The sequence below is a fragment of the Equus caballus genome, chromosome 19, assembly GCF_041296265.1.
Source record: "Equus caballus isolate H_3958 breed thoroughbred chromosome 19, TB-T2T, whole genome shotgun sequence".
In the NCBI taxonomy this organism is placed as follows: domain Eukaryota; kingdom Metazoa; phylum Chordata; class Mammalia; order Perissodactyla; family Equidae; genus Equus; species Equus caballus.
Window position 1 is genome coordinate 22701880 of NC_091702.1, and position 26607 is coordinate 22728486.

General features: G+C 40.0%; 1 protein-coding gene across 2 annotated transcripts; it reads right to left on the bottom strand.

Annotated features, from left to right (window-relative positions):
• Positions 1 to 1044: 1044 nt before the first annotated feature.
• TNFSF10 (TNF superfamily member 10) lies at positions 1045 to 17729 on the bottom strand. Of its 2 annotated transcripts, none has more exons than XM_070242404.1 (5): positions 11658 to 11944; positions 11430 to 11567; positions 8634 to 8676; positions 4955 to 5059; positions 1045 to 3355 (listed from the first exon to the last, which is right to left on the bottom strand). In XM_070242404.1, exons 1-5 carry the CDS (start codon positions 11811 to 11813, stop codon positions 2904 to 2906), a joined length of 894 nt encoding a protein of 297 aa, XP_070098505.1. In that variant the 5' UTR covers positions 11814 to 11944; the 3' UTR covers positions 1045 to 2903.
• Positions 17730 to 26607: the final 8878 nt, after the last annotated feature.

Below are 26607 nucleotides of genomic sequence, written 5' to 3' on the forward strand. Positions count from 1 at the left end.
AAATTTTATGTTGTGTATATTTTATCACAATTAAAAAATACCCAAACAGACGGTATGGGTGCAAAGACAGACAACTAGACCAACAGGAAAAAAAAAGTGAGCACAGAAACAGACCCACGGGAGCTTGGTGTGTGATAGAAAAGACATGAAACTCAGTGGGGAATAGCGTGAATTATCCCACTGGCTACTGATACTTGAAAAGGTAAAATTACATCCCTATCTCACATCACACACGAATTAAATTACAATGGAATGACACTATCTAATTATGAAAGGCTAAACGTTAAAGCTTTTAGAAAAAAATATGTATGATAATATCTGCATGATATCAGTAGAAAAGATTTCTTGAACATGGTATGAAAAGCTATATTAGCTTCCTAGGGCTCCTGGACCAAAGTACCACAAAATGGGTGGCTTTCAACAACAGAAATTAATTTTCCTACAATTCTGGGGACCAGGAGTCAGAAATCAAGGTGTCAGCAGATTTCTGAAACTCTGGGTCTCAGACACTTCCTCTGAGGCTCTGGGTAGACTCTTCCTCGTCTCTCCCTAGCTTCTGGTAACAGCTGTCATCCTTGGTGCTCCTTAGCTTACAGCTGCATCGCTCCAATCTCTGTCTCTGTTGTCACATGGAATTCTCCCTGTGTGTCTCTGTCTCTTTTTCCAGATTTCCTTCTTTTAATAAGGACAGCAGTGGTATTGTGTTAAGGGCCCACCCCATTCCTCTATAACCTCATCGTAACTAATTATATCTGCAGCAACCCTATGTCCAATTAGGGTCACATTCTCAGGACCTGGGGAGTAAGATTTCAACATATTTTTGGGGGGGACACAATTCAACCCGTAACAAAAGCATTAACCATAAAGGAAAGGACTGATATATTTTATCACATTAAATAAAAAGTGAGCAATTTATTCTCTTCTTCTGTGAGATATGTCAGATAAAAGATATTATGAGGAAGAGATTAAAAGTCCTTATCCCCATTGTTAGTAGTCTTTGTGCTACAAAACAAAGGTGAGTACTAAATAAATGAAAACTACACATTTTAACAATGTCATATTTATTACGAAGTAACACATTTTAAAATTTTAATATAAAAATATAACGTAAAAATTAATTCTGCTATCCCTAAGTTGCATGTCACCAACCATTTCAGTCTTTTACTTTGCGTTCTAAATCTTGGTTGAAACAGTCTTCCCTATGTTGAGATTACTTTAGAAATTCTCCAGTTTTTTCAGTGTAAGGGGTAAGGCAAGGGACATTTCTCCTTTTTTCCATATGATTAGGTATTCATTCATTCATTCATTCATTTATTCACAAATACATTTTACGTGGATTCTATGTTCAGGTACTGTTCTTGGTGCTGGAGTACAAACGTAAACAGGACTAAATGTTCTCTGCTATCATCGCTCACATTCTCACAAGAGGAGACAGGCTTTCAAAAACACAATAACAAATGAGTAATTTGTTAGTATGTAAAGCTTGATTAGTGTTATGGAAAAAATAGAGTAAGGAGGGTCAGAAGTGCCAGGTGTCTGTAGTAGGTTGTAAATTTAAATTTGAATGAGCCTTTTTGAAAAAGCAATATTTGATCAGGAGGTATTTAAAAGAACATTTGAGCATACATCCAAAGAGTATAAATTATGCTGTGTTTAGTAACAATTAGAAGAGATTAGATAAATACTTCGACTAATTTTGTTTTTCCAACTGGTTAAAAAGTGAAATGAAATGTTTTGTGTCATGATTTTGGAAGATAAAAGTAATTGCTGTTCTTCTGGCTGGGGCAAATAAACGACTCACCTTTAAGCAGATGTATACTTGATATTGACACTTGGCAGTAGAGGAGTAGGGGTGGGGTGGAGGAGCGGGGATGGATCTTTAGCTATTTTCTGCAGATTTACCTGTATTTGTCATTTCCTTTTTCTCCACTTCTCCTCCTGTTCACATGAGATAAATGCTCTGATTTTTGTTTAGCTGCTCAGTCATTATAAAGTCTTTTATCAAAAATCTTCAGGGGGCTGGCCCGTGGCTGCGTGGTTCCACGTGCTCTGCTTCTGCAGCCCAGGGTTCTCGGGTTTGGATCCTGGGTGCAGATCTACTTCACTCATCAGCCACGCTGTGGAGGCATCCCGCATACAAAGTAGAGGAAGATTGGCAGAGATGTTAGCTCAGGACTAATCTTCCTCAAGCAAAAAAAAGAGGAAGACTGGCAACGGATGTTAACTTGGGAAAATTATCTTCAGTACTTTTGGCCAGCTTGACTTTTGGTAGCGAAAAGCACAAGCCATTGAGAAATTGTTGTTCACTGAACACAACTTTAATTTGTTTTTTAAACAAAATGATACTATTTCGAGTGGAATTTTGTTATTTCACCAAATCCAGGTATATGAGATGACTCCTGCAAGGTCGTGCACAACACAAACTCCCTTTGCACGTTCCTGATACTGACAGAGGATTGGCTCCCAAGACAGTGACGTTTTACCAGTGCCCTGTTTTTTTCCAGCTTTGAGAGTGTTCTTCCTTTATGGCAACCTGGAAGCTACGGATGTAATATACCACTTAAGAGATGGATGGTTATTCTTTCTTCCGGAATCTTCACAAGAGTGGATGATAAAGACAGAGGATGTTAATTCCTATACAGGTGCTCGGAAACAGAATCTTCTAGATTTCAGCTAGCAAACTGATATCAAGTAGAGCCCTGTAAGGTCTTTTGGCAATTTCACTTTCCTGGAATAAGTTGGTCACTTTTTAGCGATGTTACGAAAGCGTTATCGCAAAGTCTTTGGTTGAGGCTGCTTTGCTCGGGCCACCTTACTCTGTCAGCTGTCGGGGTGTTTTCACAGTATAGCACCCTGAAAATTAAATGTCATTTTGAGGGCACTGTTTTTTCCTTGCAGATTATTTAGCCGATTAAAAAGGCCCCGAAGAAACTGGCTTCTTGGTCCATGTCAATCAATTGCTCATTAGTTACAGAGACAAAAATTCTGTCATTTTCCTTAAGCTCAAATATTCCACCTTGATAGATGGAATAGAGTCCATATTCTGAATCTTTAGACCAACAACTATTTCTAGCACTTTTCATCAGCAGTATAGGGTCAGGATAGTCTGTGCTTTTGTAAATATATTGTACCATTTGTTTATTTTTCCTTCTGTTCTCTTCTGTTGCAACTGTTCCCAAAATTTCCTCAGGTTCCTGAAATCGAAAGTATGTTTGGGAATAGATGTAATAAAACCCTGTTTGATGGATAACCAGCTCTCCATTCCTCAAGTGTAAATTATTCAAGAACGAATGTCCTTTTCTTGATGTCTCCCAGGCGTTTATTTTCTGGCCCAGTGCTTTTTCATTCTTGGAGCCTGGATGAAGTTTAGAGAGAAAGAAAGTTAAAAGAAGGGAGTTTATAGCAAAACAGACTTTCCTAGTAGCTGTGACTAGCCTATTTTTTCGTTGGGATTGTAAAGGATCTAAATTCTAGTCATACAGAAATCTGGAGGCTCTTATCTAATTGTGACTGTTGGGAATCCCTTACTTTTCTGTACCTCGTCTGCCTCTTATGCCACATCTCCCAAACTCAGCTGAGTGGTAGCACAAGGGATGGTTCACTCTACAGCAATCTTTCCCCTTGAGCAGAACTTCTGTCCTGAACCCCTGCCTCCATTCCTGTGCTGGTGAGCTCAAATGAACAAGATAGAAGGAAACCAAATGAAACATAGCTATTTCTTTAAACCTAGGGCTCAGAACTTCTCGCTATTCCTTTGGGTCTCTTTGGGTTCCTCCTTGGTCCTTCTCAGCAATCCAGAGCCAAGGCACCATCCAAGCAGAAAGCATCTCTAGTCCACAATAAGACAGGGCACAAAGTTTGGCAAAGAGACCCCAGATTTAAAGATCTTTAGATCCTCAGATCTTTAACTCCCAAAGACTTTGAATGAAAGGACCCTACCAAAATATGATATTCCTTCAAACTTTGGGCTCATCTCCACTACTGGTGCAAAATTTAGTTTTCAAGAGTTTAAAACAACTTCCTATTTGTTGATGAATAGTAAACAATAACATTGTAACAATGATCTCACTCATAGTCAGAACACGTCAATCATTTATGAAACTTGAGTTCAGGAATACCAGGAAGCCAACTGTCCAGAAAAAAACAAAAAAATCCCCAACAAACCTTTCCTCCATTAACTGAAGCCTGAAATTTCTTTAACTTGGGACACAACTTTTCATTATAATGAAAACAACCACTTATTGAGTTCTTACAATACACTGGCATTTTGCATGTTCTGATCTTCACTGTTTTATGAATTAAAGATTATCTTTCCTTTGTATACAAAGAAACTGAATCTTAGTTTGGTTAAATAATTTGCTCAAAACATTTATCTAGGTGAGGAGGGGCTGGGATTCCAACATAGGTGTTCAGACTGTAAGACCCATGCACTTAACTACAGCAGTATGTGGATACTTGGTCTCCAGGTAAAAATTAGGCTTGACATATTTGGCTAAACTATATGAAACTGACATTTCTGTAAGTGAAAAATGGTCAAATATTGGCAACTTCCTATGGTTCAACTTAATACTGTGCAAATGTCACTAGGAGTCACTTAGTGACTCATGGGAAAAGTAAATGACTAATTTAGAACCTTTGAAGAGGACGAAGATTTGATGAAAGTGAGAGAGAGAAATTACTTTAAAGAAGAAGAAAAGTAAAAATGGTGGCATGGAAACTCAAAGACCAAGCTCTCCCACTTCATAATTTTCCTGAGGCCAGTTATGCCAGGGCAGTAATTATGCTATTCGCCTTGTAATCTTGCTTCTGAAAAGAATAATCTGAGCCCTGATTACCACTGAGTGCTTTGTAGATAGCCGTATAAGCATTTCAGGCACAAGTTAAAAGGATAAACTCCTTGGAACAAATTCTTCCCTTGCCTTTATTCAAGCTATATAGTCATTGTTTTTCTTACGTGGAATTGAGACTGTGCTTCTTCTCCGACTGGTCCCAGTTATGTGAGCTGCTACTCTCTGAAGACCTCTTTCTCTTACTAAGGGAGGAATATTTTGTCGCTTTTCTAAAAGAGAAGTGACAAAGAATCATCAACATTTGTCAAACTACTTCTCAAATACATTGCTGTTCACGGCTGTTATCAATCGGGCATTGTAAGTAGACTGGGCTTCCAAAGTTGATTACATAGGCTTTCATAAAAACAGCCTACATTTTAGCATGATGATCAGTCTACTTCAGCTTATGCTTAATTTGAGAAGTGCTTTAGCCAGGAAGAATAAGCAGTAACTTGGACTATAATTTATAGCCATCTCAGAGGTGAGGTCCAACTAGAATACAACAAAGTGAAGATTTTAGCCCTTTTCCAAAAAAAATAAATAAATAAAATAACTGTGGACTTGTAATAACCCTGGTGAGTCATTTAAAGTGCAGAAACAACCATGTATTGGCAAATTTCCACTTTGAGTTATAGATAGAATCAATCAGAGTGATACTAATTTTGTCATCTCAATTATTTTTCCTTTTTGTTGGCTACCGCTGATTCTAAAGAAGTAGCAGCAATAATGATTGTCCATTGATGCTACAAACCGGTGTCCAACAGTCATTCCCCTCACCTCCCAAGAGCAATATGAATTGATATACTGGTCACCATAATCAGTGTATGAGCATGTAAATCTCCGATTCACTACGTCAAAATAAACAAACAACATCTATTGACCACCATTTAAAGTACTTTCGGGAGCAACCTACAAAAATACAAATTCGACAAACTACTCTTTAAAATAATCAGCTCAAACTTCCCAAGTGTGCTTACATTGGTTGTTAAGATAAATTATATTTTTTCATCCAGCAAATATTGCCAGGGACAAGGCACTGCACTACACCCGACGGGGGATGCAAAGACCAATCACTGATTACACTGACTGAGCCCTGAGGGACTTACAGTCTTTTAGGGAAGATAGAATTAGAAAGTGAAAATTTACTTGTGAGAAATAGAAATAAAGAGGGATGGATGTTCAGAGGAGGGAAAGATTCCTATTTATTGGAGAGTTGAGGTCAGGGGAAGTTTGTGCTAAGGTCCTTTCATTCACTTACTCAAACAAACCATAGTGCCCATCACATCTATGCCAGGCACTAGGGTCTAGGGACAAGCAGAAAGAATTATAAACAAATGAATGCAAGAACATGTTTGAGGTGCAAGGCTAATTCTCTGAGCAGAGTGAGGACAGGCTGGCTTGGAGTCTAGATGTAGAACAGAGATCTAGACCAGAGACCCAGGGCAGGAGGCACAGGCATGGAACACAGGCATGGGAAGAGTTCGGTTTCAGACTTGAATGAGGAGCCAAACCATGGAGAATCTGAATATTAGGCTAAGAGGTTTGGATTTTATAGGACATGGAAAGACTCTTGAAAGTTTTGGTCAGGGAAGCGAAGAGATATGTGTTGTGCTTTAAGCTAACCTATCTAACAGCATGGTTTGATGGACAGAAGGTGAGAGGGCTGGAGACCGGCAAGTTACCACACTATCATAATTGATCAGCGCCAAGAACAGGGGGCTTTAATCTAGGCTAGTAGGAGAGGGAACTGACAGGAGGTGATACAATTCCATTGCGGAGGAATGATGGGAAACGAGAGTTTCTTCCATCTCTCTGGTATTAGTTGTTACTTATTCAGGAAGGGTAGGCATTCATGCAATACTGAAGACCAAACATGGCATGGGCATGCATAATCAATTGCACATTACTCTCAGAATGCTCAGCTTTCAAGGTTGATGCGTCCATTTACCTTTAACCTCCATTGTTAAATAATTCATAATGCCTTGCCTGCCCCCAGAGCTTAACACTTTGTTTCTAAATATTCAGTGACTGAATCCAATTATAAATGACTTACATTTGAGGTCACTGTAAGGATACGGGAAAGCCTGGATTTAAAAGCAAATTCTAAAGACAGAAAATTTCCTCCTGGCTATGGCAAATACCTCCCAGAAAAGAAACTGCGAATATGTATATTTGGGTATCATGGATGCATCTTGGTATACTGAGAAGCATATGGTTTCTACACCTTGTTGAGATGAATAAAAAACAGTATTTTTCTTCCAACACTGAAAATAGTGCCGGCATCTGCTGTGGACTGTGGATCTGCTGTGCGTGATCAGAGGAGGGGGAGTGTTTGACATTCTGACTACTGCTTTTGTCTTTGGGGAAATAATCAGAAAGCAAGCTTAGACCTTGGGACCAGGTCTTGTCCATAATAATTAGTAAAGTCTATTTAATAAAGGAAAATGGGCGCTGTCAAGTGACGAGGAAGCTTCAATGCAATAAGCAAAAGTAGGAAGACATCACTAACAACACATGTATTAAAAGTTGTTTCTTCTCTGCCAGGCTGGTGTGCCCCAGGACTGTAAGACGCTGGTATATGTATTCAGGCCTGTATGGTCTTCAGTACAGGAAAATGGAGTTATGGTGAGCCGAATGTGAAGAACTAGCAAATCTAATTCAGTAGCTAGCAAATAAAATTCTGATTTTATTTAATTACACATTCATTCAAAAAATATGTGTAAAGGAACTTGTGTGTAGAGAGAGGGCGGTGGCACGACATTGTGAATGCACTAACTGCCACTGAATTATGTGCTATAAAATGGTTAATTGTATGTTATATAAATTTCATCTCAATCAAAATACATACACACACACACACACATACATACATGCCAAAGGTGGTACAGGTAAGGGCTAGGGTCCAGGGGGGATAAAAAAGAATGTACTAGACTTGAGGCATAGAGTTAGATGCTAAATAGAGAGAGGTGAGAGAAACAGACTTGTTTTCTGCCTTTGTGGATCTTTTATCTAGTAGGGAATTATGCAGCACACAGATAAAAAATTATATAAAAATAAAAGGAAATAAACAAGATACGTGTGATAGAAATAACAGGGTGTAGGGAAACTTACTTAGAAATGTGGCCAGGGAAGTTCTCTCTAAAGAGATGGTGATTAGGTAATACAGATGGAGGATGAGAAGGAGCCAGTTGTGTGAAAAGCCAGGAATGGAAGAAGCCAGAAGGAGGACCAAAGAAGCCAGCCTGGGCAACAGCCCTGAAGGAGGATGTGGGTTAAGAGTAGGCTGCTGACCATGAACAGGAAGATGGCCATTGGGTGGGGACCACAGGATGAGAATTGTGGGTGGGTAGGACTGTTGGGAAAGACACGGTGGAGCAAGAGGCTTTTGCATAAAGAAAGATACAGAGCCTTGTGATGGTGAGAAGCAGAGAAGATGGGTAACTTTGGGGCCCTTATTTATCTTACTTCCGACCATGTTCCAGAAAGGTTTTAGATGGCCTATTTACAACACATTAGAAGGTAAAAAAACAAATAATTGATGAAATTGAGGTGAAAGGAAAATCCACCTTGGAAAAACAAGATTTAGATGAAATAAAGTTCTGGTCATAGGTGGGCCACAGATTTGGTATTGAGCTTTCTAGCTCCAATACAAAGAGGAAGATAGAATCAAGCAGCTTGAGACACGGAGAAGCAGTCAGAGGCGGGATGTGTGGATGGAAGCAGAGTGAAAGAGGATGGAGAGTTGTTCACCCTGTCACGAAATTGATAGAAGAAAATTAAAATAACAACAAAAAAAAATACTACCTGAAGTTGTAGGAATGGATTCCTCATAGGTTCTCAAAATCATCTGCAAACAGTATTGAATAAAGCTTGTTAATTTCCCTAAAAATTTAAACTGACTATAGAATGTCTATGGATCTTCTTGCTGATGTGTACTAGGGAATTTCTGTGTAAGATATCAACCTAGGAAGCTTTAAGTTGTTCAGGCGTAGAGTTTATGTGGTAGGGTGGGTACTGGCATGAATACTGAGGCAGCAGTCTCTACATGGTGATGGAAGGGTGGTCCTCTGTCTGGGAAAGTTCTGTTTTTGGATGAAGTCTTTGAAAGGCCACAGCTGGAGTGGCACAAGAGAAAGGAGCCATCTGCCAAGTTAGGTCAGCCTAATGTTTCCCGGGCCTCTCTGTGGCTGATGGATGTGGCAGCCATGTCACTTCACTTTCTCTGTGTGGGGCGTGTGTGTCTGCATACATGTGTGTGTGTAAGTGCACTGTGTAATAGAGTCCAGGGGCTATAAATTATTGCACAAACCCAAGCCTTGAGGTATATGCACTCTTCCTCTCTCGTGATACCCACAGACATACACAGCTCATCAGGCTGGGACCTGGCAACACTGTGTCATTCTCTTACTTCTGAGAATGTGGCTGAGGCATTCTTGACATAAAGATATTTTAGCAAGTTTCCATATCTTTGCTAAACGTGTAGTATCACCTTCTTTGAACTAACCAGTAGGGAAAACCAGTAGGAAGGAGCGAAAAAACAGCTTTTCTATTAAATGGGCAAACCCCGACTTGGTTCATATGAACTGTGGCTTCTACATTCCCCTCCATTCAGTTCTGTCACCCTCAGGGTTTTGCCCATCACTGCCTTCCTTTCCCGTCACTGATGTTAATTTTGTATCTGCCAGAAATTCCTCTCCTCTGTACTCTGACCCAAAACCAGCTCTCTGCTTCTCCCTCTGTCTTAAGCCCTGACCTCAGATAACAGGGGGACTGCCTGTAGTCTAGTGGGCACTGGTGTATGGGAAGAGGAAGCGAGAGGTGGCCTCAGCATTTTCTCTCTCTCTCTCTTTCTCTCATTCTGGGACAGAAAGGAAGGAAGGAAGAAGGAGGAGCAGCAGGAAAGGGAGGAGGGTAATTGCTGCAGGGTCGGGGCAGAGTAAATGAAGGATTACAGTATGGTCAGATGGCCTGGATTCAAATCTGTCAATTACCAGCTCTGGGAGACTTTGCTCAAGTTACGTAACTGATGTAAATCTTAATTTCTTCATCTATTTTTTTTAAAAAAAGAAGAACTTGAGGAGGAGTCCCTCCTCACAGAGCTGTTGTGAGGATTAAGTGAGATAATATATGTAGTGGGCATAGGATGTTTACGGGAAATAGTCTATTCAATTAATGGTGCCTGAATGGGGAATTCTTTCCCCCTTACACTCTCACCCCCACCCTTTGTCTCCTCTCCCAGTTTTTCTCTCTTCTAGCTAGCAGCAGGATGTAAGAATGGGAGGGATAGGGAGAATGGCAGGAAAGAGATAAGTCAATCTGTTGCAACTACTTCTTTCAACTCCTGCCTCCAGCCCAGCCTCCAGTCCCCCTCCGACCCCCCCACCTGCGCCACCAGTCTCCAGATTTCTGGCCTGAGTTTCTCTCCCCTACCACCTGCGAGTTTGCCACCTCTCTAACCGCAGGGACTACAGAGTCTCATTCCTCAGGTTCCTCAGGACCCTTCCCCAACCCAGGGCCTTTCCTGGTCCTTGTGACTCGGGGCAAGGGAGTCACGGGTGCTTCAGCGCAGCTTGTGTGCAGTGGGCACCCTGCCCAGGGCAGGCCGGCAGGGTCACCATGGAGCGGATGGTTTCCAGGGCTCCCAGGTGGACGTCTGACTTCATTTCTCATAGAAATAGCATCAGAGGTGATGTCTGGGCTCTACTGTGAGGACTGCTTAGGGCTATAAGTCAGAGTCCTAACCACCAGCATAATTCTGTTTTTATGGAAATAGACTGACCACAAACAATGGACTTACATCTTCCTCATACTCCGGGAATGTCCGTAGTATTTGTAAAAGAATAACAGTGCTTCATAGTTTATAGACTATTTTCACATCTGTGTTCTCATCTGACCTTTCCAGGTAGGCAGATGGTAAACATTATTAAACCCCATCTTACAAAGAAGGAAGTAGCCCAGAGAAAAAACTTGAGTTGATATGTCACATTGCTGAAAGTAAAATTATGTAACCACATTTAGTGAAATAAACTTAGCTAACATAATGTTTCTGCTAGAGATCCTGTGTAAGCAAATTCCATACACTGATAAAACTATTTTGTAATTTGTCATTTACTAACTGTAAATTGAGATGTCTTCACTTTCAGTAACTCAAAATATCTTTCTTCCCTCTTCTTTTCCTCTTTATCTCTATATAGATACAAAAATAAATATATATTTAATTCCAGAGATCAACAATGTAGGAAGAATATAAAACACCGTTATTTGGCCTCTTTTGTCTTATAAATTAAAAAAAATCACACACATCCTTCACTGTCGACCTTGAACACATTGCCCTGTCTGTGCCTCAGTTTCCACAGCATGAGACAAAAAGGTCAGACTAGGTGGGGATGCTGTCTGGAGTAGACCAGTAGCCAGCCAGGACCCGCTGTTTGGTGCTGTTCCACATTTTCCTAGTTCTATGAATTTGGGGAAAATCACTTAAATACTCTAGGCCTTAGTTTCTTCCTATGTAAAATGATGAGTGCAGCCTTGACGATCTTAAATATTCCTTCTGCTCAACCTTCTGTGCCCACTGGTGAAGTCACCAGGTAGTTCACCTACCTTTCTAACAAACTGACGCAGCTGCCACTTGACTTGCCAGCAGGGGCTGTTCATACTCTCTTCGTCATTTGGGTCCCAATCGCTGTCATCTTCCTTTAAGAAACAGGCAATGCCACTTTTGGAGTATTTGATCTGCATCTGGGTTGAGATGGAATATAGTACAATATTATGCACACGTGCTTTTTATTTTTGTTCATTTAGAAGTTAAAACAACAGAAGTCTTGGTACCTTGAATAAGCTTATAGCTTGAAATGAAAGTTCACGCGCTGTCCTTTGTCCTTTGAATAAAAGTAAGCAGTTGGGTATGGTAGGATACCATACTACAAAGGATAAGGTGTGGGCTAGCCATCCTGCGGCAAAATGCCCCTCACTGCCCCTTGCCATTAAACAGCTGTGTGTCCCTCAACAAATTGCTTCTTCTCTTCTGCATCTGTTCTTCATTTGAGTTTTGACCTGGTTTACTGTGGTGATCTTGGAGGTTCCTTTGAGCTCTAATATGATGTGGATCTCATTCTAAAGCTGGAAACCCACCTAGGTACAAAGTAAGCAGTGGAGCTCATTTAAATTCCAGGATTCTAAATAAAAAATTAGTCAAACGCTTTGGGGTGCAGAATATGTTCTGTTTCTTGAGCTGAGCTTTGGCTGTCTGAGTAGATTCTAGCTATTGTCGTGAATCCTACTTCTCTGGATGGCAGAACCTGGACCACGTTGCCACTAGACATCTGAACATTGTCTCATTAAATGTCCACACCAGCTAGGGACTTACCTGCAGAGACTCGAAACACCATTTGAAGGTTTGCTTCCTCCTTCTGATCGAGAGTAAACATTTACAAGGGCCAGATCATTGTCCACAAAGTCCTTGCTTGATGTTCAGCACACATGCGCCTACACACACACACACACACACACGCACACGTATGCATGCGTGCACACAAACATGCATGTATACATACACCCCAAACCATCCAGAAGACTTCAGGCTAATAACTGGTTAATCTTGCAAAGGAAAGCAGTAGGTCCACTTAAGGTCAGGAATTTTCTTTTCTTGTTTTTGTTTTCGACAGCTGAGATTGAGGAGATGTTATTTCCTTGTACAAATCTGCTGAATTGCCTTTCTCTGGGGAAATAAAATATTCCTAATTATAACTTTCATTGCTACTCAACTAATTTTCTTCAACATTTTATTTGAAGCAGGAAAAACGGCCATTTTTATCTGTTCCTTGGACTTAGGGGACTCCAAAGCTTGAAGGAAGGAGCAGACTTAGCGGTGACCTCCTCCTTTCTGTAGAAACACAATCTCGCTCTGAATCAAAATGACTTCACCGTTCAGGAGAGGTCCCAGCTGGAGGTACAAGGTTCTGTACTCAGCAAGGTACCCTCCGGACATTTGATCACAATCTCTCAAGTGCAGAAGAACAAACCTGAGTTAATTACTTCCTTCCACACATTCTGCCATAGAATACTCATTTACTTTTAAATAAATGTTTGTTTTCTTCCTTTTTTTAATTGTAAGGTAAAACATTCTCCTAGCAGATGTAGTGAGGGTGACAGCTGGGACCACCTGAGTTGAGATACGACTGGCAGTGGAATTGGACAGCATTTCTTTGCCCCTACCCACCCCATCCTCTTCTACTGTAGACATCTCTTTGCAACGCCAATTTACGTGGGAGCTCAAAAGACTTCTTGAGGAAGGAACTCAATCAAACATGGTTTAGAAATATGAGAACATGTTTCACAGAGGGTGAGGGGTAAGATCAGAGAGGAAGAGCTGGCTTCAGCCCCAAGGCCTGGGGTGGTTCCAGGAAGAGCAAGTTAGACTGGGCTCTGTCCCAGCCCAGTCAGGATGGGCGTGCCTGGCCAGGCGTTGGTTTGATGAAACTGGATAAACAGGCTTAGAAACTTCTGTAACTTTTTGGAACAAAAAGATGTGCATGAGATAGAAGGGAGGGAGCAATTTGCCTTCTCCCTTCACAGCAGTTGTAAACGGTCTCAACATGAGCATGGGAGGCTAGGTTGAGGGGCAGGAGAAGGCCAGATTGAGAGCTGCCTGCGATTAGGCAGTAATGGTAGCCAGCCGGCCCCTGTGGACTGAAGGGGAGTTTGAGGAGAGAGGAAGTGGAGCAGGGGCCAGGCCAGGTCAGTACCAACTGCTGGCTAGTGCCTCTGGATGCTCTCTGGGGACTTCCCAGAAACACTTTCAGGAGGTGGGAGAGAGAATCTTGAAAATTGAGTAGGGTCCTAGGTATACATGGGAGGGAGGTTGACAAGCTAATGTAATTCCATTGTTACTCCAAATTTAATGAAGCCTAGAAACACTGAGAATACACAGGTAACCTGGAAAATATAGAAAAGTAAAGAACAATTTTCTATAAGTAAAACAAACAAAAAACCCACTAAAATTACCCTAATCCTGCCTCATATTTAATCTTTGGATGATCTCTCTTGTTTACCGGATTGAGATCTGATTGGGTGTGGGCAATTTTGTGTATGGTTGTTTTCTCTTAAGACTACACAAAAATGTCATGTTCTTTAAATTTGTATGAAAATCATATAGGATAGCATAGATATTTTTATGACATTTGCTATAGAAATTTTATACAATATAGAGAAATAAAAAGAAAAAAAGGCATCCATAATCCTACTATCTAGAGATCACGATTGTCAACATTTGGGGGTTTTTCCTTCTAGACATTTTTATGCATAAATATTGATTTCTGAACAATAGAAACCCAGAGAGAAAGCCCCAACCATCCCTCATCCCCGCGTGTTTCTTGCATTATCATATTTGATAGTTTCTTCTATAGATCTTGACCGATGTTAGTGACTCACGCGGGCGACGGGGGTGCTGTGGTTATTTCAAGAATAATTAATGATGATTAATTCTCATGTATTTCTCTCGTTCTTTCCTTCTCACATATCTTCCACCTCAAAGCATGAATTTTTTACAGCACATCTCAGGCTGGGGTTTTCTCTAGCTAACCACATCTGGGGACAGGGGGATGGGAGTGCCATTTTCGTTTATATGCCTCTAGAAGGAGAGACAGCTCTTGCAACAGATGCCTGCTCTTCTGCTCTAGAAGCTCTTGGTTCTGAGAAGTGGATTTCTACTGCAACTGCGTTGCTGCCATTGCAAACATGTAGTTGTCTAGGCCAGGGCCAACCAGTCCTTGGCAGAGCTCGAGGTCAGCAGGGTGGACTCTTTTGCTGGCTGGCTCAGAGTCTTCAAGGTGGCAGCCCTGACCTTCTCTGCTGCCCAGACATTAATCTCTGACAATCACCTTCTGCAAACCACAAATTGCATAAAGGATCATTTATAGAGATTGCTGAGTAAGGGTCCCCTTCTCCTTTCTCTTTCCCATGTATTATGCCAGAGTGATAGGCAGTCCCCTTGTCAAAAAACTTTCTCAGAGAGACTGAGCCCATATTTATTGTTCATGCTTGCTGGTTTACAGGCTTATTTGTGAAGGTCCAACCCAACGATACTCAGCCATCCTTAACCCATACTCCCTATAATTCTTGCTCACTGTATCTTCTTCAAATTTTCACTAGCCAAAGTGGAACCTGTATTCTGTTTTAGAAAATTAATATTTATGTTGAATATGCTTCTCCAAACTCTACAGACACCCAAGGAGATTCAGATTCATCTTCCCTTGCAAAAATCCCTGATGGAAAAAACTTCAAAAGACATCTCAATCTTAATTAAGTTTACAAATGGCTACAATTTATTGAGCATCTATTTAATGCCTGGGTTCAAAATTGGGCTTTACCTTTTACTAGTTTTGTAATCTTGGACAAATTAATTAACTTCCTGAGCCTTAGTTTATCTATCAAATGGGATAATTATATTTACTTTATAGAATTGCTATGAGAATGAGGAGTAAATAGGGCAATAGTTTGCGAAGTGTCTGAAACACAGTATTTGCTCAATGTCTGTTAATTCTCCTCCCTTTCTGGCACTCTCAAAGAATTCTTCTGCATGGCTATACAGATATGTATACACATGTAACTACGCAATCAAGAAAAATGTGTGCAAGTAGAGAGATGTCAAGCTTTATTTGATATTTCCATTTTACAGTAGAATTCAAAAAAATTTGATCATATACACAGACAACTGCATGAGTCAGCTCAGTAAAGAGCCAGTTAAATCAGTTAAAATTAGGCCAACTTGTAATATGAGCAAATTGAGGGAACAGCTTGTGTATAGAAAGACAGACTCACTCTGTTTATGCTGCAAAGTTAACAAAGGTTAGGACATGCTGGCTCCAAACTGGTAAACACAGCAGCATCCCAGCCTTTCACACACTTAGAACTAAAGGCTTGATTACAGTCACATTGACCTTTTTTCTTACAAACATACAGACTCTTCTAAATGTGTCCTACGACAGAGCTGACTTTACTGGTCATCTCATGGTAGCCATCATTTTCATAATTTCATAACTACCTGCAAATCAAACAAGAATCTTCATCCATTTCCAAAGGAAAAATTTCCAACCCGTTGAGATAAACAGACTTATACTCCACAGGGTATACAACTCTATTTCCTTAACAGATAAACACTCTGTGGTTTTTGCGCAATTTCTCTTTTCCTGAGACCCTGAGCAAGCTGCATTTCCTAGCCAGCTGACAGATTCGATGTTGCCTTATCCTAGTGGAGCAGGATGCAGTGTGTTTCACAAGATGAAATATGTTAACCCTTGGACAGCCTTCTGTGGAAGGAAGAGCGTTACCTCCGTGCCTGAGGCCCTAGGTTCAGCTCTGCTCCTAAGGCCAAGTCTCATCCAAGTCTGAGCTTGGAGAAGCAGTGCTCTGGGGTCTCTAGTCTCCTCATCTCTACAAGGAGGGGTGTCCAAAGTTCCTTCCAGCTCACAGTTCTCTACTGTATAATATAGACTATAGTATATTAATTACTATATATACAAAGAAATACACAAAGAAGCCACAAGCTGAGTTGGTTTATTTTCAGCAATTTTGCTTTCATAGTTCCAAAAGTTTTATATAGTTGAAAAATACACAAACTAGAACGGCATTAAGTTTTTTTTTCCCTGCTCAAATGAACTTGGATTCGTACCTGGACCACACACAGGTATAGAATGGTAGTTTTATTTTCAATTATTCTGTCATGAACAGTAAAATGCTGAGTCCATCTGGTAACTTCTCTATTACAGACTTTCCCCACGACGTGCCTGGGGCCAAGGAACAGGCAGAGTCCTGACCCTTTATATTCTCACTATTGCTGACACAGAAATGCCACGGATCCAAACCTAAAACGTATTTCAAAGATCTGGTTTACCCCCACCCTATGTCCCAGAGGAAAAAGGAAAGTCTCCAAGACTTGGTTCTGATTTTAGTTCGTATATGTATTATTCTACCTGCTAATTTTGGAAGTCTGACTTGTCTGTGTGAAGGCTTTCCTCTGAGTAATGTAAGAGCTTTAAGACAAAGAGATGAGAGGAAGAGTCTGGCACTGGTTAAACCCCTGAGGTCAAAGGAGAAGCAAACAGTCAGAAAGAACATTTCTGTCTGTGCAAGACTCAAGTCTGGTTTCCTCCAACGATTGACAAATCCACTGGGATTAGCTACAACCGGAGCACAAAACAACAGTGTTGTTGTTAGCGATTTAGAGCCTGGTATTTGGGGAGCCCTGACTCTACCTGCTCCCTGTGTACTAACAAGACCACCACATCTGTGAAGGCTGGTTATTCACGCAACTAGTATTTCATGAACACCTACGACGAGGGAGCTACGTGCTATCCTCCGAGGTGAAATGGTGAGCAAAAGCAGACACAGTCCCACCCTGCTGCAGCTCCCCCAAGAATTAGAGTCAAGAACTAGAAAGCATTGAGCAGAAAGCACGCCGTGAATGGCAGCAATCGCTGATATCATAAAATACATATGCTGCTGAAGACAAAAGCTTCCTTGGAGTTCTGCTGCCTGCCATTGCTAGCAACTGGTGGAGCCAGATCTGTGACTATACTTTGTTCACATAATCCTTTCAGCTTACACTTTTGCAAAGTCCTCAGTAATTTTATGCCTTAGCAATAAGGGTCCACGAGCAGAAAAAGGGAGCATTCTGTTCTCCTATAAGGTGTTCCCAGAGGAGCAGACAGAGAGGCAGTTACCCGGGGGGTGCTGAGGGCCTCTGTGAGGGGCCACGGGCATTGTACTGACCTGCTTCAGCTCGTTGGTGAAGTACAAATAAGTCACAGCCACACAGAGGGCCTGCAGGAGCACTGTGAAGATCAGGATCAGCACGCAGGTCTGCCCGGGGCTGGGACCCCCTGATGCCTGCATCATGGCCATGCTCGTGTCAGACACTCACTGTGGCAGAGTCAGCCCGGCAGCAGGTTATTGTAGAGGAACCAAGGACGGATCGGGGTGGAGCCCTTCTTAAGTTTCGTTTCCAAAAAAAAAAAAAAGCTCAAAATGAAACTGAAACAACCTGCTGGGGAAGCCAGAGAAGCACCAGCAGTGTTCCTAGAAGCTCTCTCTGTTCCCAGCAGCACCAGACACCGAGGAGGTGAACTTGCCCAGAGAAGTTCTTCAGCACTGAAAGGGCTATGTGAGGCTTAAGTCAAACAGCTCCTTCCCCAATGCTCAGGGCTTTTTGGGTCCTGAGGAGGTGCCTTTGCCCATCAACTGTGCCAATTCCTAGGCTCCCATGTCACAGGTGATATGGAGGAGGAAGAGCAAATGACATGAGGAAGACAGAAACCTCTCTGCCCCAACATAATGTGGGTGAAATAGGTAAGAGCCCAGTGCATTTATCTGGGAGTCAATACATGTGCGTTTTACTCATTCTCCTGCCATTTTCTCGCTGTACACCTTGACCAAGTCACTCACAATTTGGTGCTTTAATTTCCTCATCAATCAAGCAATAGGATTTACTCAGGGGTCTTTAAGATCCCTAACAGCTTGCTCATTTTATGATTCTATCATTGCCTGATCCTGCAGAGATAATAGAATTTCATTTGTTTACCTCGGGGCGGTGAGTCCAAGACCTCTTCTGACAAGACTTCAATAGCTATAAAACAGAACCCATTGTACCATCACCAGCTGTTAGCTGACATGGTGGTTTGGGGGGAATTGCAGCGCGGTGTGGGTTGACGTAGCAGATTTTGTTATTGTTCCCAACTCTATCCCTGTCTCTATTTCTGCCCTTTACCGCGTACTTTACAGTTCATCTCACCAGAGAATATATTTCCCTGCTTCATTGATGCTGGGCTTGGTTGTGGGACTTGGCCTTTGGGATATTTGCAGGCCTAACATGAGAAGGCTTGAATTATAATTGCACAATTGGTCTTGCCCTTTGACGTCTGTCATTTCCACGAGAAGACAGACCCAGGTGGTCTAAGGAGGATGAGAGATGCATGGAGCTGAGCTAGACCCAGTGTAAATTTTGGAGCCAAGGTCAGCTGAACGCAGCCTAGCTCAGCTGATTCCCAGGCAACTTGAAGATAAGAGAGCAAGAATAAATCATTGTTATTTGAATCCACCGAGTCAGTGGCTGCGGAGCATTATTGCAGCAGTAGGTCACTGAGAGCGCCTAGGACTGGGGAACATTTAGAACACTTTTGCTGCAATTAACAAAGAAGGCTACTTAAGAAAGTTTCAACAAAATTTCAATTGGGTCTTTAGTGTCAAGCAACAGAAGACAATTCAGACAAATTGAAACAGAAAAAGCAATTTATTAAAAGGATATTGGGTAGTTAGAATCTTGGTGGAGGTTGCTGGAAACGGATTTGAAGCTGTCAATCTGGGGGCATCCCCGAAATCTACCCATACAGTCATCTGGTAGCAATATAACCACTGCCGCCACAGGACATATACACCGCAGCCGCCACCTGCCCTAGAGAGCCGGTGCTATTCCCAGAACCAGTGATACTGCTGTTCTGGAAATTGAGCGCAGTGGTCACTGGGCAAAACTCACAGAACAGAAATGCTCAGCCTCTGCTTCTGCTTCATGAAACTTCATGATTTATCTTTATTTATTTATTCATTTATTTATTTTTTGAGAAAGATTAGCCCTGAGCTAACATCCACGGCCAATCCTCTTTTTGCTGAGGAAGATTGACCCTGGGCTAACAACTGTGCCCATCTTCCTCTATTTTTATATGTGAGGTGCCTGCCACAGCATGGCTTGCTGAGCAGTGCGTAGGTCCGTGCCCGGGATCCCAACCGGCGAACCCCAGGCCACCAAAGTAGAGCACGTGAGCTTAATCAGTAGGCCACTGTGCCAGACCCGTGAAACGTCATGATTTATCTTTAGCTTCTGATTCACATGTGTATTTATGCATCTGTTTGATGGAGTCTAGATCATGTTGCACCATAACTTCAAGGAAGAAAGACAAGGTCAGTATCTGACATTTTCAGCTTCTCTGGTGGGAAGTGGTCTGTTCATAAGAGGGGAACTCCTAACATAGGAAAGAGGTTGCATGCTGGCCAGCCAAAGTGAAAAATAAATGCCCACTGCAAACAACCAGGGACGTTATCAGCTCACATATATCAGTATGTCTAGACATAGGGCAGGCTTCCTTAGTGCTTGGCCCTACAGTGTCTTCCAGACTCAGGTTCTTTTCTTCTCACAATCCTCCACAGGTTGACTTCATCCTAAGGCTGCTCCCCATGTTTATATGGTCTCAATGTTTGTGTCTCCCTACCCCAAAATTCTATGTTGAAATCCTAACCCCCAAAGATGATGGTGTTAGGAGGTGGGGTCCTCAGGAGGTGACTAGGTTATGAGAGTGGAATCCTGATAAATGGGATTAGTGCTCTTATGAAAGAGATCCCACAGAACGCCCTAGCCCCTCCACCATGTGACGGCAAAACGAGAAGGTGCCAGCTATGAACCAGGAAGAAGGCCATTGCCAAAATGGGACCATGCTGGTGACTTGACCTTGAACTCTCCAGGCTCCAGTACCATAAGCAATAAATTTCTGTTTTTGTTGGGCTACCCAGTGTGTCGTATTTTGTTGTAGCCGCCCAAATAGACTAAGACAATTATGAAACAGACACCAGCAGAAAATGGGGCTATCTATCTGCTTTCTTGTTCGTATCTGAAAATGAGAAAGATACGCTTCCCCAGCACACTCGCAATCCTCCTTCATCTCTTCTTTTAAAATTTTAATAAAATTAACACGTAACAAAATGTGCAGATTTTCAGCAAAAGAGTTGCATTAGGATTCTCTAGAGAAACAGAACCAATAAGCTGTGTATATACAAGTAGATTTATTTTAAGGAATTGGATCATGTGATTATGGAGGCTGGCAAGTCCCAAATCTGCAGGGTGGGCTGGCAGGCTGGAGACCCAGGGAAGAGCTGATGTTGCAGTTCAAGTTCAAAGGCCATCTGCTGGCAGAATTCCTTCTTTCTCAGGAGGTCAGTCTTTGTTCTATTGAGGACTTCAACTGGTTGGATGTGGCCCATCCACATTATGGAGGGCAATCGGCTTTAATCGCAGTCTACTGATTTAAATGTCACTTTCACCCAAAAAGCACCCTCACAGAAACATCCAGAACAATATTTGACCAAATATCTGGGCACCATGATCCAGCCAAGTTGACACACAAAGATCAATGAGTTTGGCATATAAAATTGTGTAACCATCACTCTAATCAAGATATATACCATTGTGATAACCCCAGAAAGTTGTACTGAGTTCTTTTCCAGTCATTCCTCACTCTAACTCCACGGCAACCATTTCTTTCTCTTTTTTTCGCTTTCAAAAAGATCTTTATTTTGGTATGATTGACATGCAATAAACTGCACATATTTAAGCTATACAATTTGATGAGTTTTGGCATATGCATTCACCAGTGAAATTATCAACACAATCAAGATAAGGAACATGGCCATCACCCCCAAGATTTCCTTGTGCCCCTTTTTATCCCTTTCCCCTCTTCCTCCTTGTATTTTTGTGTTATTATTTTATTGAGGTCATATTGGCTTACAGCATTGTGTAAATTTCAGGTGTACATCATTATATTTCAGTTTCCGTACAGACTGCATCATGCTCACCGCGAACAGCCCAGTTTTTATCCCACACCATACATATGTGCCCTTTTATCCCTTTTGCTTTCCCCCTCCCCTCTCCCCTAGTAACCACTAATCTATTCTCCTTATCTATGTGCAACCATTTCTGATATCTGTCACCGCGAATTAATTTCTGGTTTAGAACTATATATAAATTGAATCATACAATATGTATTCTTTTTGTATCTGGCTTGTTTTAGTCAACAGAATGTGTGAGTATGTGTGTGTGTGCATGTGTTTGTGTGGTGTAGCTGAAATAAACACAGATCCAGATGTTCCGTGAGATAAGTTTTAAATACTTGTATAACTTGTGTAACTGCTACTCAAAACAAGATATGGAATATTTTTTTGCTCCAGAAAGTCCCTTCATGCACCTTTCCAGTTAAAATCCCTCCCCATCCAAGGCAACCAATTTCTGGCTTTTTTTTTTTTTCGTAATATGAAGTTTTTGAGATTTATCCCTGTTTTGTATGTGTATTAGTAGTTGCCTTTTATTGATGAGTAGTATTCCGTCATTTGTTTATCCCTTCTCCTGTTGATGGCCATTAGAGTTGTTTTTAGTTTTTAGTAATTATGAATAAAGCTGCTTTGAGTATTTTTATGCAAGTCTTTTTGCACACAAGCTTTTCCTTGGGTAAGTGCCTAAGAATGTAATTTCTGGTGACGGTGTAGGTGTTTAACTTTTAAAGAAGCTGTCAACAGTTTTCCGAAGTGGTTGTAACATTTCTAACTCTAACAGCAATGTTTGAGTTTCAATTGCCCCATGTCCTCACCAACACTTGATATTGTCAGTTTTTAAAATTATAGCTTCTCAAGTGGACGTTGTGTCTCACTATGATTTTATTTTGCATTTTCCTAATAACCGTAATGATGTTGAGCATCTTTTTATGTTGACCTTTATACGTATATACTATTTTGTGATATGTTTGTTATTTTGGTTTTTGGGTTTTTCAAATTTTTATTTTTGATTTGTAAGAGTTTCAGATATATATAAATATATATATTCTAGATATGAGTCCTTCGTCAGATATACGTATGGCAGATATTTTCCAAGTGTATGAGTTAACTATTCATTTTCTTAATTGTGTATTTTGAGGAATAGAACTTTTCCATTTTGATGAAGATGAATTTACTTTTTTTTTTTTCTTTTTTGGTTTTTGTGTCCTGCCTAAGAAAACTTTGCCTACCTTAAGTTAGCAAAAATATTATTTCATGATTTCTTTTAGAAGCTTTATTATTTTCGCCTTTGTGTTTAAGCCTATCTTGAATTATCTTTTCTCCCCGTGGCAAAAAGTAGTTAAGGTTTATTTTTTTCCATATTATATGGATTTCCATTGCTCCAATACATTTATTGAAAAGAATTTCCATTTCTCATTGCTCTTATTATTCAAGATTTTTTGGAGCTCTTCAAGGTATTTCACATTTCCATATAAAATTAATAATTAACTTATCAAAAATGATTGCTGGGATTTTAACTGGGACTGTACTGAATCTATAGATCAATTTGAGGAGACTAGACATCTCAGTAATATCAAAACTCTCATCCATGAACATAGTATATGTCTCTCCATTTATTTTGGTCTGAAAATTTCTTTCTGCAATGTTTTGTTGCTTTCAGTGTGGAAATCTTGCAATCTCCTCTTGTTAAATTTATTCTTAAGTATTTTGATGTTATTATAAATGTCATTCTTTAATTTAAATTTCTAGCAGTTTGAATATAGAAATATAATATATATTTAACATGACATGTATTTTGTGGCTTCACTAAACTCACTTCTTAGTTGTAGAAGGTTTCTTTTTTAGTTACTTAAGATTCTTCTGCTATCTTGATAGTCTACTTAAGACTATCATGTTGTTTGCAAATGAAGACAGTTTTACTTCTTTCTTTCCAATCTTATGCTGTATATTTCTTTTTCTCGCCTTATTGCAGTGGCTAGATCCTTCATATTACATTGAGTAGGATTGGTGAAGACGAACATCCTTGTTTTGTCACCAATCTTATTAGCAAAGCATAAAGTTTTTCACCATTAAATATGTTAAGTTTTTCTTAAAAGTTTTTCATCAGGTTGAGGAAGCTCTCTTCCATTCCTTGTTTGCTGTGTTTTTCAAACACCTATTCAGATAAAAATGATTTTTCTTTTTTATGCTGTTAATGTAATGGATTATATTTAATTTTGAATGTGAAACAACCTTGACTCTTGGAATTAACTTCCCTTGGTCATGATATATTAATCTTTTTTGCATATTGCTGGATTTGATGTGCCAATATTTTATCGAAGATTTTACACCTGTTTGTATGAGGGATGTTGGACTGCTATTTTCTTTCTTTTTTTTTTTTTTTGTAACATTTGTAACAGGTTTTTGTATTGCATTTATGTTAGCTTCATAAAATGAATTGTGAAATGGTTCTTTCTACTTTATTTTTGAAAGACATTGTGTAAAATTGATATTTTTTTCCTGTAAATTTTTCATAGAATTTGTTCAAAAAAAATCTGGGCTGCAGTTTTCTGTGAGGAAAGGTTTTGAAAGTATTTATTAAAATTTTAAGTAAATATAAGATCATTCCTGTTTTCTATTTCTTCTTGTGGTCAGTTTTGGGAAGTTATATTTTTCAAGGAATTTATTTTGTTTCAATTGTGAAAAGTAATGGTAAAAGTTGTTCATAATATCCCATAATATCTCTTTTGATGTCTAAGTCAGAAATAATATTCCCTCTTTTGTTCCTATTATTGGTAATTGTGTTTTTTCTTATTTTCTGGATCAATCTTGCTAGAAATTTATCAATTTTATTAGTCTTTTTTAAAAACAAACTTTTGGCTTTTTAAATTTTCTATATTCTTTGTCCACTTTGTCTTTATTTCTCCCTTTTTATTGTGTCCTTTCTTCTATTTACTTTAATTTGCTCATCTTTTTCTAACTATTTAAGTTGGAAGCTTATATAATTGGGTTTAATCTTTCTTTTCTTCAAATGTAAGTCTTTAAGCCTACGAATTTCCCCTTAAGGACTGCTCTAGCTGCATTCTACAAACTTCGATACACTGTGTTATTATTATCATTCAGTTAGAAATGTGAGATAACAGGAAATATATATATTGGTCTCTCCCCCTGGTTCCTGGCCCAGAGCTCCTAAAACCCCTGTAATTTCCTAAGTGATCAGAGCACTAGGAACATCTTTTATTCTAATGAGGTGACTCTGGAAAGGGGAGAGGGGCTCGAAATGGAGCTAATATTTAATCATGCCTATGTGAGGAAGCCTCCATAAGATCCCAATAGTACCGGGTTCAGTAAACTTCCAGGTTGTGAACACATCCACACCAGAAGGGTGACACATCCTAACTCCACAGGGACAGAAGCTCTTGTTCTCAGGACTCTTCCAGACCTAGCCCTATGTATATCTTCCCCTGTCTGTTTGTCTATATCCTTTATCATATCCTTTAATAAACTGGTAAATGTAATTGTTTCCCAGAGTTCTGTGAGTCACTCTACCAAATTAATCGAACCTGAGGATGAGGTCACAGGAACCTCTGATTTGTAGTCAAATTGGACAGACGTTGTAGGTTACGTTGGGACCTACAACATCTTGTGACGTGTGATTGGCATCTGAAGTGGGCTGGGAGCAATCTTCAGGACTGAACCCTTAACCTGTGAGATCTGATGCTGTGCCAGCGTAGACAGTGTCAAAATTTAGTTGAATTGTAAGATACTCAGTTTGTGTCCTGGAGAATTGCTTGGTGTGGGGAAACCCCACACACATTTGGTGACCAGAAGTGTCAGAAGTGAAGTGTTATGAATGTTCTGTGTAAAAGGAGAGGAGACATACAGTAGGGAAGAACTGGGTTTCTCCCCTGCAGAGGAGAGACTACTGTAGGTTTTTCAAATTTATAAATGTCCTCTAATTTCCTTTGTAATTTCTTCTTTGACTGAGAATTATTTACAGTAAGTAATTTGATTTCTAAATATTTATGGATTTTTCTAGACACCTTATGGATATTGATTTTCTAATTTAGTTCTCCTGTAGGCAGAGAACGTACTATATATGATTTTAATCCTTTGAAGTGAATTAAGATTTGTTTTATAAATCAACATAAAATCTGTCTTGGTGGAAATTCCATGTGCTCTTGAAAAGAAGAATTCAGTAATTGTTTGGTGTGGTGTTCTATAATATCAACTGGGTCAAGTTGGTTGTTCGTGTTGCTCAAAATTTCTGTAACTATTTCAATTAATTGCTGAGAGAGGGGTGTTAAAATCAGTTATAATTGTGTTTGTCTCTCTCTTTTTTTTACTTTTGGATTTTTCTTTAATCTTTTATTATCTGAAAATTCCTAGTATTTTTCTGCAAGTACCTTTTTATTTATCTACACAACCTCTGTAATTATATTCTATATCTTGAAATGCCAATAGTTTTATTTATACCCAAATTGTGAGTCTTTATGTCTTGCTTATTTCTAACTTTATCACATTTCTTTTTTTTAATTGCACTAACATTGGCTTATAACATTATATACATTTCAGGTGTACATCAATATATTTCAATTTCTGTGTAGATTACATCATGTTCACTACCCAAAGACTAATTACAATCCATCATCACACACGTGCCTAATGACCCCTTTCACCCTCCCCCCTCCCCCCTTCCCCTCTGGTAACAACCAATCCAATCTCTGTTTCTACGTGTTTGTTTGTTGTTGTTTTTATCTTCTACTTATGAGTGAGATCATATGGCATTTGACTTTCTCCCTCTGACTTACTTCACTTAGCATAATACCTTCAAGGTCCATCTGTGTTGTCACAAATGGCTGGATTTCATCGTTTCTTCTGGCTGAGTAGTATTCCATTGTGTGTATATATCACATCTTCTTCATCCATTTGTCTCTCGATGGGCACCTAGGTTACTTCCAAGTTTTGGCTATTGTGTGTAATGCTGCAATGAACATAGGGGTGCATGTTTCTTTATGCATTTGCATTTTCAAGTTATTTGTCTAAATACACAGCAGTGGAATAGCTGAATTGTATGGTAGTTCTATTCTTAATTTTTTGAGGAATCTCCATACTGTTTTCCATAGTGGCTGCACAGCTTGTACTCCTGCCTGTAGTGTATGAGATTTCCCTTTTCTCCATATCCTCTCTGACACTTATTGTCTCCTGTCGT